The 11,934-nt window shown below is 71.1% G+C and overlaps 2 protein-coding genes across 2 annotated transcripts; one reads left to right on the top strand and one right to left on the bottom strand.

Moving 5' to 3' along the window:
- The first annotated feature begins 1,471 nt into the window (after positions 1–1,471).
- Positions 1,472–7,596, top strand: GCDH (glutaryl-CoA dehydrogenase). Its single transcript, XM_088538821.1, has 10 exons — positions 1,472–1,553; positions 2,199–2,333; positions 2,865–2,927; positions 3,650–3,820; positions 4,547–4,676; positions 5,579–5,798; positions 6,884–6,987; positions 7,073–7,198; positions 7,268–7,428; positions 7,499–7,596. Exons 1-10 carry the CDS (start codon positions 1,472–1,474, stop codon positions 7,594–7,596), a joined length of 1,290 nt encoding a protein of 429 aa, XP_088394947.1.
- A 59-nt stretch (positions 7,597–7,655) lies between these two features.
- On the bottom strand, positions 7,656–9,876 carry SYCE2 (synaptonemal complex central element protein 2). The gene is made up of 4 exons (XM_088538823.1): positions 9,872–9,876; positions 8,692–8,922; positions 7,994–8,162; positions 7,656–7,867 (listed from the first exon to the last, which is right to left on the bottom strand). The coding sequence occupies exons 1-4, from the start codon at positions 9,874–9,876 to the stop codon at positions 7,673–7,675; spliced, it is 600 nt and encodes a 199-aa protein (XP_088394949.1). The 3' UTR covers positions 7,656–7,672.
- Between the last annotated feature and the right edge of the window lie 2,058 nt (positions 9,877–11,934).

The following is an 11,934-nucleotide window of genomic DNA, read 5'->3' as shown; positions in this document are numbered from 1 at the left end:
GTTATTGCCCCATCCCGACCGTTATCGCTCTCCCCCACACAGATATGGCTCCTCCCAAACTGTTATTGCCCCATCCCGCCCGTTACTGCCCCCTCCCCACACCGTTATTGCCCCCCATCACTCCCCATTCCTCCCCATCGCCCCCCCGACCTCTACTCCCCCCCCAGCCCCTGTTGCCCCTCATTCCCCCCCCTCAGGCCTCTATTCGCCCCCTCCCCAGCTCCTAATACCCCCATCCTCCCCTATTGCCCCCATAGGCCCCTATTACCCCCCTTGCCCCCATAGGCCCCCATCTGCCCCCCGGCCCCCATCGCCCCCCGGGCCTCCGCTGCCCCCCCAGACCCCTTAGTGCCCCCCCCCCCCCCCCGGTAACCCCCCCCCCCTCCGGTGCCGCCTCCCTCCCTGCCCCCCCCCCCCGCACTCACGCCCCGCTCCGCTCCGCTCCGGCCGCCGCGGGGGTCGCGGCCCCTTTAAGGCGGCCCCGCCCCCTCCCTGGGCGGGGCCTCGGCCATGTTGGGAGGGGCGCGCCGCAGCGGCGGGCGGGCGCCATCTTGGGTGTGGCGCGGGCGAAGCCGCCGCGGCGCCATCTTGAGAACGGGCAGCGGGGGCGGCGGGTCCCGCGACACTTGAAGTCACCCGGGGCTGGGGACAGGGGACACCGGGGGACACCGGGGGACACCGCGAGGTCCCGGGGCGGCCCCTCCGACTGAGGGGGACTGAGACTGGACACGGCTCAGGGCAGGGGGAGCGGCGGGACGGGAGCGGCGCCGGGGATTGGGATAATAAATAAAATAAAAATATATAAAAAAATAAAAGCAGGGGCAGAGGTGCCCCCAAAACGCTCTAAACGCCCCAAAATGCCCCAAAATGCCCCCAACGCCCCCGCTGCCCCTGGGGGAGGGGAGGGGGGCGGCTACGGCCCCGCCCCTTCCGCCCCGCCCCCTGCCCCGCGCCCCCCGTGACGTCACTACGGCGGCCGCTGCGATTCGGCCCCGCCGCGAAACTTGGTGCGGGGGGGCCCGGGGGGGGGGGTGCAGGGACAGCCGAGGGGGCGGGGGGCGGTTGGGGGTCCGGGGGCAGCTCTGGATCCCACGGGCGACGCGGGTCCGGGGGGCAGTTGTGGGTCCGGGGGGGCACTTTGGGGTCTGAGGGGCAATTGTGGGTCCCGGGGGGCAGTTTTGGGTCCCGGGGGGGCAGTCCCGGGTCCCAGGGGGGCAGTCCCGGGTCCCCGGGGGGCAGTTTTGGGTCCCGGGGGGCAGTTGTGGGTTCCCGGGGGGGCAGTCCTGGGTCCCAGGGGGGCAGTTTTGTGTCCCGGGGGGGCAGTTTTGTGTCCCGGGGGGTCAGTTTTGGGTCCCCGGGGGGCAGTCCCAGGTCCCAGGGGGGCAGTCCCGGTTCCCAGAGGGGCAGTCCCGGGTCCCGGGGGCAGCCGTGGGTCCCGGCTGAGCTCCGCTCCGCTCCGTGGGGCAGCCCCATGGCTCTGCACCGCGCGGCCGCCCCCCTCCTGCGCCCCGGCCTGCGGGGCCTGCGCCGGGTCGGCAGCGCCGCCCCCCGCGGTGAGTGCGCGGGACCCCCATGGCCGCCCCACGGGTGTCCCCACGGGTGTCCCCACACGCATGGGTGTCCCTGCACCCAAGGGTGTCCCCACGGGTGTCCCCACGGGTGTCCCTGCACCCAAGGGTGTCCCTGTTCCCATGGGTGTCCCCATTGTCCCGTAGTATCCTCATGCCCACGGGTGTCCCTGTTCCAACAGGTATCCCCACTGTCCCGGGGGTGTCCCCGCTATCCCGTGGTGTCCCACAGTGTCCCCGCTGTAACCGGGTGTCCCTTGGTGTCAGTGTGTCCCGTGGTGTCCCCGCTGTCCCCGAGTGTCCCAGGGATGTCCCCAGTGTCTCAGGGCTATCTTGGCTGTCCTGGGGGTGTCCCAGGGTGTCTCCTGTGTCCCAGGCTTGTCCCCGTTGTCCCATGTTGTCCCCACTGTCCCAGGGGTGTCCCCAGGGTTGTCCCCGCTCTCCCAGGGTGTCCCCATTGTCCCACAGTGTCCCCACGTTGTCCCATGTTGTCCCCGCGGTGTCCCCGCGCTGTCCCCGCACTGTCCCCACGTTGTCCCCATGTTGTCCCCGCGTTGTCCCCACGTTGTCCCACGTTGTCCCCATTGTCCCCACGTTGTCCCCATTGTCCCCGCGCTGTCCCGGGCGCAGAGCCCTTCTCGTGGCAGGACCCGCTGCGGCTGGAGGAGCAGCTGGCGCCGGAGGAGCGGCTGCTGCGGGACGCCCTGCGGAGCTACTGCGAGCGGCGGCTGCGGCCGCGCGTGGTGGGCGACGCGCGCGACGAAGGTACCGCGTGAAACACCCCGCAACACCCCGAAACACCCTGAACACCCCTGAACCCCCCTGAAACACCCTGAACCCCCCACAACCCCGTTACTGCGAGCGGCGGCTGCAGCCGCGCGTGGTGGGCGACGCGTGCGACCAAGGTACCCCCGGCAACACCCTGCAACACCCTGAACCGCCCTGCAACACCCTGAACCCCCCTGCAACACCCTGAGCCATCTGCACCGCCCCAAATTCTCCACACCCTCCCTGATCCCCCTGCACCCCCTGGCCCCCCCTACACCCCCCTGCTGCAGCCCCAACCCCCCTGCCCCCCCCCAGCCCCCTTTGTCCTCCCCCCGCGCCCCCCAACCCCTGGGAACCCCCCTGCCCCCCCCGGATGGCCCCATTTACCCGCAGGGACCCCAGTGCCCCTGGTACCACCAGGCACCCTCAGGTGCCCCCAAACAGCCCCCGCTGCCCCCCCAGCACCCTGATACCCCCCTGGCCCCCCCAACACCCCGATCCCCGCTGACCCCCCCCCCCGACCCCCAGTTTTCTGCAGGGACATCCTGACCGAGCTGGGGGAGCTGGGGGTGCTGGGGGCCACCATCAAAGGTGAGCGGGGACGGGGACGGGGCGGCGCTGGGGACCCGCTGGGGGTCCCGCTGTGGGTCCCGCTGTGGGTCCTGCCGGAGACCCACCATGGGTCCCACTGTGGGGATCCTGCTGTGGGTGACGCCACAGGTCCCAATGGGGTCCCACTGCGGGTGACGCTGTGGGTCCCTCCGTGGGTCTGTCCATGGGTCCTGCTGGGGTCCTGCCATGGGTCCCACCGCGAGTGACACTGCAGGTGACACCACGGGTGACGCTGCGGGTCCCTCCGGTGTCCTGTTGTGGGTGATACTGTGGGTCCCGTTGCGGGTCCTGCTATATGTGACACCATGGGTGACACCGTGGGTCCTGCGGTGGGTGACACCACAGGTGATGCCATGGGTCCCTCTGGTGGCCCGTCATGGGTGATACTATGGGTGACGCCGTGGGTCCCTCCGGTGTCCCGTCGTGGGTGACGCTGTGGGTCCCGCGGCGGGTGACACCACGGGTGACGCCGTGGGTTCTGCCGGTGTCCTGTCGCGGGTGACGCCGTAGGTCCCACTCTGGGTGACGCCACGCGTCCCGCTATGGGTCCCCCCGTGGGTCCCCCCATGGGTCCCCCTCTGGGTGACGCCGCAGGTCCTGCTGTGGGTCCCGCCGCGGGTCCCGCCGTGGGTCCCGCTCTGGGTGACGCTGCGGGCCCCCCCGTGGGTCCCGCCGTGGGTGACCCCGCGGGTGCCGCGCAGGGTACGGCTGCGCGGGCGCCTCGTCCGTGGCCTACGGGCTGGCGGCGCGCGAGCTGGAGCGCGTGGACAGCGCGTACCGCTCGCTGCTCAGCGTGCAGTCCTCGCTCGTCATGCACCCGCTGGCCGCATACGGCTCCGAGGAGCAGCGGCGCCGCTACCTGCCCGCCCTGGGTGCGTGGGGGGGCTATGGGGTGCTGTGGGGCACGACAGTGATGTGGGGCACGTCGGGGGTGTGACAGGGACACGGGGGGGCTATGGGGCACAGGGGGGACATGGGGCACAATGGGGGGTGCAATGGGGATATGGGGCATGATGGGGACACGGGGCATGGGGGGCTATGGGGCATGGGGGGCCATGATGGGAGCATGGGGGGCTATGGGGCTCGTGGAGGGGGTACGACAGGAATACGGGACATGATGGGGACACGGGGCATGATGAGGGGCACGACAGGGATATGGGGCAAGATGCAGGGCTGGGGGGCGCATGGGGGGCATGATAGGGGACTGGGGGGCTCAGGGGGCACAATGGGGATATGGGGCACGGGGGGGCTATCGGGCATGTGGGGGCTGTGGGGCATGGAGGGGGGGCTATGGGGAAGGAGGGAGGGTCCATGGGGTAGGAAGGGGGAGCTATGGGGCATGGGGGGGGGTGTGGGGGGCACAAAGGGGACCTATGGGGCATGGGGCTGTGCAACAGGGGGCATGGAGTATCCGTGGGGCAGCAGGGGGTATCCATAGGGCACTGGGGGGTATCTGTGGGGCATTGGGGGGTATCTGTGGATCTGTGGGGCAGCAGGGGCATACCCGTGTCCCCCTGACCCCCGTGTCCCCCTGACCCCGTGTCCCCCTGACCCCCATGTCCCCCTGACCCCGTGTCCCCCCGACCCCGTGTCCCCAGCGCGGGGGCAGCTCCTGGGCTGCTTCGGCCTCACGGAGCCCAACCACGGCAGCGACCCGGGCGCCATGGAGACGCGGGCGCGCTACGACGCGGGGGCGCGCGCCTACCGCCTGCGCGGGGCCAAGACGTGGTGAGCGCCCGCGGCGACCACCGCCGACCGCCAACCGCCGCGGACCCAACAGCCAACCACCAACCGCCAACCACCGCGTCCCCAACCATCAACCACCAACCATTGCGGCCCTGACAGCCAACCACCAACCACCGCGGCCCCAACCACTGTGTCCCCAACCACCGCGGCCCCGACCATCAACCACTAACCACCACGTCCCCAAGTGCCACAGCCCCAACCACCAACCGCCGCGTTCCCAACCGCCAACCCCCCATCACTGCGTCCCAAACTGCCACAGCCCCAACCGCCACTGACCGCCACGTCCCCAGCTGCCACTAACCGCCAACCGCTGCGTCCCCAACCGCATCCCCGGGTCCCCTATGGCCGCATCCCTGCGTCCTCAACCACCGCGTCCCCCGGGATCCCCAACCGCCGCGTCCCTGGGTCCCCTATGGCTGCGTCCCTGGGTCCCCAATGGCCACATCCCCCAGGATCCCTGACCATTGTGTCCCCCACCATCCTCAACCATCCTGTCCCCCGGGTCCCCAATGGCCACATCCCCGTGTTCCTGACCGCCCCATCCCCGTGTCCCCAACGGCTGCGTCCCCCAGGACCCCCAACTGCCCTGTTCCCGGGACCCGGGCCCTGTCCCCATGTCCCCAGCCGCCCTGTCCCCGGGATCCTGGCCATGTCCCCGTGTCCCTAATGGCTACATCCCCGTGTCCCCAACCGCCCCGTCCCCGGGATCCTGTCCCCATCCCCCCAATGGCTGCGTCCCCCAGGATCACCAACTGTCCCGTCCCTGTGTCCCCAGCGGCCCTGTCCCTGTGTCCCCAATGGCCATGTCCCCCAGGACCCCCAACCGCCCCGTCCCCGTGTCCCCTATGGCCCCGTCCCCACGTCCCCACCGGCCGCGTCCCCAGGATCACCAACGCGCCCGTGGCCGACGTGTTCGTGGTGTGGGCGGTGAGCGAGGAGGACGGGCGCGTGCGCGGCTTCGTGCTGGAGCGCGGCGCACGGGGGCTGCGCACGGCGCCCATCGGCGGCAAGCTGGCGCTGCGCGCGTCGCCCACCGGCACCATCGAGCTGGACGACGTGGAGGTGCCGCGCGACGCGGTGCTGCCCGGGGCGCTGGGGCTGGCGGTGAGCGGGGACGGGGACAGGGGGGACACGGGGGACATGGGTGACATGGGGAGGTGCCGCGCGACGCGCTGCTGCCCGGGGCGCTGGGGCTGGCGGTGAGCGGGGACATGGGGACATGGGGGGACACGGGGACATGGGGGGGCGCCGCGCGACGCGCTGCTGCCCGGGGCGCTGGGGCTATTGGTGAGCAGGGACACAGGGGACACGGGGGACACCAGGGTGGTGACACCTGGCGCGCTGGGGCTGGCGGTGAGCGGGGACATGGGGGGACACGGGGACATGGGTGACACGGGGAGGTGCCGCGCGACGTGCTCCTGCCCGGGGCGCTGGGGCTGGCGGTGAGCGGGGACATGGGGACATGGGGGGACACGGGGACATGGGGGGGCGCCGCGCGACGCGCTGCTGCCCGGGGCGCTGGGGCTATTGGTGAGCAGGGACACAGGGGACACGGGGGACACCAGGGTGGTGACACCTGGCGCGCTGGGGCTGGCGGTGAGCGGGGACATGGGGGGACACGGGGACATGGGTGACACGGGGAGGTGCCGCGCGACGTGCTCCTGCCCGGGGCGCTGGGGCTGGCGGTGAGCGGGGACATGGGGACATGGGGGGACACGGGGACATGGGGGGGCGCCGCGCGACGCGCTGCTGCCCGGGGCGCTGGGGCTATTGGTGAGCAGGGACACAGGGGACACGGGGGACACCAGGGTGGTGACACCTGGCGCGCTGGGGCTGGCGGTGAGTGGGGACATCCCAGGGGACACCCATGGTGAGCAGGGACACGGGTGACACCTGGGTGGTGGCACCCAGCGTAATGGGGCTGCCCATGCATGGGGACACCTGGGTGGTGGCACCCAGCACAGTGGGGCTGGCAGTGAGTGGGGCACCCACATGGTGACACCTGGAGGGCAGGGGCTGGCAGGGAGCACCCCTTGTGTGTCACCCACTTGGTGACACCCGGTGCACTGGGGCTGGCAGTGAGCGGTCACCCCCCCCCGTCACCCGTGTGGTGACACCCAGCACGCGGGGGCTGGCGGCGGGTGACGCGACACCCGCGCGGTGACACCGGGTGACACCCGTGCCCGCAGGGCCCGCTGGGCTGCCTGGACAGCGCGCGCTACGGCATCGCGTGGGGCGCGCTGGGCGCCGCCGAGGCCTGCCTGGAGACCGCGCGCCAGTACGTCCTGGACAGGTGGGGACGGCGCGGGGACGGCGCGGGGACACGGCGGCGTCACCGCGCGGCCGCGCCACGGCGTCCCCCGCGTCCCCGCGCGCAGGAAGCAGTTCGGGGCGCCGCTGGCGCGCAACCAGCTGGTGCAGAAGAAGCTGGCGGACATGGTGACGGAGATCGCGCTGGGGCTGCACGCCTGCCTGCGCCTGGGCCGCCTCCGCGACGAGGGCAGGTAGCGCCGCGCGTCCCCGCGCGTCCCCGCGGCGTCCCCCGGCGCGCTCAGCGTCCCGCGCCGCCGCAGGGCCACTGCGGAGATGGTGTCCATGCTGAAGCGCAACTCGTGCGGCAAGGCGCTGGAGGTGGCGCGGCAGGCGCGCGACATGCTGGGCGCCAACGGCATCAGCGACGAGTACCACGTCATGCGGCACGCGCTCAACCTGGAGGCCGTCAACACCTACGAGGGTACCGCGGCGCCGGGACGGGGACGGGGACGCGCGGGCGCGCCGGGCGCTCACGCGCCGCCCGCCCGCAGGCACCCACGACATCCACGCGCTCATCCTGGGCCGCGCCATCACGGGCATGCAGGCGTTCGCGGCCGACAAGGCGCCGCGGCGCGCGGACGGGGCGTAGCGCGCCGCGGCAATAAAGCGCGAAGGCGGCGGGCGCCGCGCAGCGCCGGGACGGCTCGTCCTTTATTGCGGCGCGCTCAGGGCTCGGGCTGCTGGCACAGGTCGCGGTAGGCGGCCTCGAGCGCGCGGCAGGCGCGCCGCAGCTCGGCCTGCAGCTGCGCGATGCGCTCGGCGGCCGCGGCCAGCTCGCGCAGGCGCTCCTGGATGAGCCCGTTGTGCGCGTCGTACAGGCGGAAGAGCCGCTCCTCCAGCTGCTCCGCCAGCGCCGACACCTGGCGCCGCGCGCGGGGACACGGGCCGGAGCGCGCGCAGCTGCGCCCGCCGCGCCGCGGCCTGCCCCCGCTGCCACCGGCGCCGCGGCGCCCAGCTGCGCCCCGTCCCCGCGGGGACGTCCTCACCTTGAGCAGGAGGCTCTCGCGGAAGTCGCTCATGGCGGCGTGGTCGGCCTTGCGGCTCTCGTTGACCTTGTCGACCAGGCGCTGCGCGCGCTGCCGCAGCCCGCCCGCGCGCCCGGCCAGCGCCGCGAAGAACGAGGCGGCGGCGGCGGCGCCGGGCGGCGCGCCGGGGCTGCGGGAGGACCGCGCGCTCGGAGCCGCGCGCTCGGAGCCGCGCGGAGCCCCTCGCCGCGCGCGGGGCGCTCGAGGGGCCGCGCGCGGCAGCTGCGGCGCTAATTAGCGCCGATGCCCTAACGAGGAGCATCGGAGGCCCGGGTCGGAGGCGCGCGGGGAGGCCGGGACGCGGCCGCCTGCCGGCTGCGGCTCCGGATGGCGGCGCCAGCTGCTCCGGGGAGCGGGAACAGCCGGAGGGCGGCAGCTGGTTCCCGCGGCCCCGGGCGCCCCGGCGCGCGCGGGCGGGCGAGCGGCGGCTGCGGCACCGCGCGCTCCGCGCCGGCCGCGCTCCCTCCGGGGCCCCCGCGGGGAACGGGCCCTTCCGGGCCGCTTCCCGCGTTGGAACGGGCGGAAAAAAGCATGGGCGAGGGAAAGCGTGTCCTGGAGCGACTCCAGGCTCGGGGAGCTGGGGCCGCCCTTGCTTTTCCGCACGGGAAGCGGCCTAACGAGCGCGGCGCTTCGTTAAGAGCCCACGCGGGCGCGCTCACCTCGCCGGGAGCTCCTCGCCGTCGCCGTCGCCGAAGAAGGGGCCGTCGAGCGGCGCCGCCGCCGGCTCCAGCTCCTCGTGGGCGCCCTCCTCGCCGCCCGGCGGCGCCTTCGGAAGGAGCCGGGAGCCGGGCCGGGGTCGCCGCCGCGTCCGGGCGCCCCGGCCCGCTCGCTCCTCCGGCCCCTCCGCGGTACCGGGGGCAGCTGCTTCTCGCCGGACCCTCCGGTAGCACCTGGAGGAGCGGGGCCCATTGGCACACGGGAAGTGCAATTCCCCATCAGAGGAGCCAAAAACATCCCTTTTTTTCCCTAAAGAACCCCAAACTGAGCTTTTTTTGCTTATTTCTCCCCCCGCGACACACAACATGCATTCCTAAAGCGCCTTGGCGCCCGTTCAATCTCGGGGCACAGCCCGAGAGCGGCTCCCGGTTCCCCGGGGTTCCCCCTTGGCCGGATCCGTGCCCATAATCCAGGCGGAAACGCGGCCGGCGCCGCAGGGAACTGCAACCGGCTGCGGCTGCAACCGTCCCCCCGGGTCCCCCCATCCCAAATTATCGCCCGCCGGCGGCACCGGGGGCGGCTTTTACCTCGGCTCGCCGGCGTCGCGCTCCGCGGCCAAAGCGGCTCCTCAAACGCTGGAAGGAGATGGATTTGGAAAGGCAAAAACTCGGTTAGCGGCGAGTCGTGAATTATTTAGGGCCTGGAACGCAGCTCGGGGCTGGAGCTTGGCAGCTCCTGAGCCCTCCGGAGCCTCCATTACAAATTAGGGGTTATTTGGGGGGGGACCATCCGCAGCCCTGATTTTCCTTTACGGAACCAAGGGAGGTTAAAAGCGGTAAAGGGAAGTGCAAAACCATGACTTCACCTTTTAAAAACCAAGAAGCAAGTAAGTGTATATATATATTTTAACTTCCACTGAGTTTCAGCCATTACGGTGGCACCGAAGGGCCGTTGGGTGAGGATTTTTGTTAAGATTTTTGTTTGTTTTGTATTTTAATCATCCAGAGCAGGCCCCCTGTTTTGTTTTTGTCCCCCAAATCCGAACATCCCCTTCCCCATCTCCAGCCACGAGCCCCAACGCAGGGCTCAGGCCTGCCCCGACGCACGAGGAGCCCAAGGCCGGGTTGAGGACGACATTCCCGGTTGGAAACACGTCCCGGCGGAGCAGGGGGAGCCCCGCACGCCATGAGGGGGGAAGGAACCGCCCAGGGGAGCCGCGCGCGGGATTTGCGGTGGGAACGGGGCCTGCGATGGCGGCTCCCCGGGGCACAGCACGTCGTGCGGCCCGTGCTGTGCCCAGGGGAAGGGGCCCCCATGGCGGAGGGGCCTCCCCGGCGGGCCCGGGGCAGCGGGGCCGGGGCGGCCGCTCCTCACCCGCCATCTCCCCTCAGCGGCCGAGCGGCGGGGCGGGCCGGGCGGTGACGGGCACGCGCGCCGGCCAATCAGCGCCCGCCGCGGGAGCGGCTCCGCCAATCAGGCGGCAGCGCGGGAAAAAATGGGCGGGGCGGCGGGCGTGAGGCGAGAGGGGCCGCGCGTGAGGCGACGCGGGGACGATCTGGGGACACCGAGCCCGGCGGGGCCGAGCGGGGACATTGGGGACGCAGGAGACACGTTGGGGACAAGGGGAGACACGTTGGGGACACTGAGGGGACCCAGCAGGTCGAGGGAGGGGATCCTGCCCCTCTGCGCAGCCCTGGTGAGGCCGCATCTGCAGTATTGTGTCCGGTTCTGGGCTCCCCAGGACAAGAGGGATGTGGAGCTGCTGGAGAGAGTCCAGCGCAGGGCTACGAGGATGATCAGGGGCCTGGAACATCTGCCCTAGGAGGAGAGGCTGAGGGAGCTGGGCCTGTTCAGCCTGGAGAAGAGAAGGCTGAGAGGGGACATGAGCAGTGTCTAGAAGTACCTCAAGGGAGGGAGTGCAGAGGATGGGGCTGGCCTCTCTTCACTGGTGGCCACCGACACAACTAGAGGAAATGGCCCCATACTGAGGCACCAAAAGTTCCACAGGAACTCAAGGAAAAAATCCTAACATTGAGGGTGCCGGAGCCCTGGAACAGGCTGCCCAGAGAGGTTGTGGAGTCTCCTTCTCTGGAGATCTTCAACCTGCTTGGACACAGCCCTGTCCCCGTGCTCTGGGTGACCCTGTGTGTGCAGGGGGTTGGACTGGATGATCCCTGGAGCTCCCTTCCAACCTTGGGCATTCTATGATTCTATGACCTTGTGCTGGGGAAGACACATTGAGGCAACGGGGGGACAGTTTGGGAAGGGCAGCCCGGCCGCGGCGAGGGGGGACATTTGGGGTGAGCGAAACTGAGGCAAAAGGGGGACGTTTGGGGGCGACTGCACCGGGCTGGGGCGCGGGGGGACGTTTGGGGACGGGGCTGTGACAAACGCAGGGCCTGGGGGAGCTGTTTGCGTTCCAGCTCGCCAGATCCCCGCGTGTTGAATGTGTGCTGCGCCGTCGCCATCTGCATTAACACAGTGAGCTTGCACCATCCCCATGAGCACGGTGAGCTAGTGCCATCCCCATGAGCAGGAGCTTGTGCCATCCGTATTAATGTGGTGCGCTCGCACCATCCACATTAACGCGGCGAGCTCATGCCGTCCCCATGAGCGAGAGCTCGTGCTGTCCCCACGAACGGGAGCTCGTGCCATCCGCATTAGCACGGTGAGCTGGCGCCGTCCCCATGAGCGTGGTGAGCCCGTGCCATCCCCATTAGCGCGCCATCCCCGTGCCGTCCCTGTTAGCACGCCAGCCCCGCACCTTGGCCCTCGTTAGCGCGCCAGCCCCGCGCCATCTCCCCCCAATTAACACCCCAGGCTGGCGCCACCCCTCATTAGTGCCCGAGCCGCCTGCACACACAGACACCGTCTGGCCACGGAGCTTTATTGGGGACACTGCCCGCCGCCCTGGGGACACGGGGGGACCCCACCACGTCCCCCCCGCGCTGGGGACATGGGGGGATCCACCCTGGGGACACAGAGGGACCCCTGCCATGTCCCCCCCATCCTGGGGGACACGGGGACCCCGCCGCGTCCCCCCCGCGCTGGGGACATGGGGGGATCCCTGCTGTGTCCCCTCTGCCTTGGGGACACGGAGGGACCCCTGCCATGTCCCCCCCATTCTGGGGGACACGGGGACCCCGCCGCGTCCCCCCTGCGCTGGGGACATGGGGGAATCCCTGCTGTGTCCCCTCTGCCTTGGGGACACGGAGGGACCCCTGCCACGTCCCCCCCATCCTGGG

This window comes from Tinamus guttatus, unplaced genomic scaffold (assembly GCF_059628265.1).
Source record: "Tinamus guttatus ecotype Peru unplaced genomic scaffold, ASM5962826v1 Tinamus_guttatus_pri_ptg001208l, whole genome shotgun sequence".
Lineage (NCBI taxonomy): Eukaryota > Metazoa > Chordata > Aves > Tinamiformes > Tinamidae > Tinamus > Tinamus guttatus.
The sequence above is the reverse complement of the archived record's forward strand: the minus strand, read 5'-3'. Positions and strand labels throughout refer to the sequence as shown.

Coding starts and splice junctions, on each gene's coding strand:
- GCDH (XM_088538821.1), top strand. CDS start 1,472: ATGGCTCTGCACCGCGCGGCCGCCCCCCTCCTGCGCCCCGGCCTGCGG. Junction 2,334..2,864: donor GGGCGACGCGCGCGACGAAG/GTACCGCGTGAA, acceptor CCCGACCCCCAG/TTTTCTGCAGGGACATCCTG. Junction 7,199..7,267: donor CGCCTCCGCGACGAGGGCAG/GTAGCGCCGCGC, acceptor GCGCCGCCGCAG/GGCCACTGCGGAGATGGTGT.
- SYCE2 (XM_088538823.1), bottom strand. Junction 8,163..8,691: donor GGCGAGGAGCTCCCGGCGAG/GTGAGCGCGCCC, acceptor GTCCTCCCGCAG/CCCCGGCGCGCCGCCCGGCG. Junction 7,868..7,993: donor GCGAGAGCCTCCTGCTCAAG/GTGAGGACGTCC, acceptor GCGCGGCGCCAG/GTGTCGGCGCTGGCGGAGCA.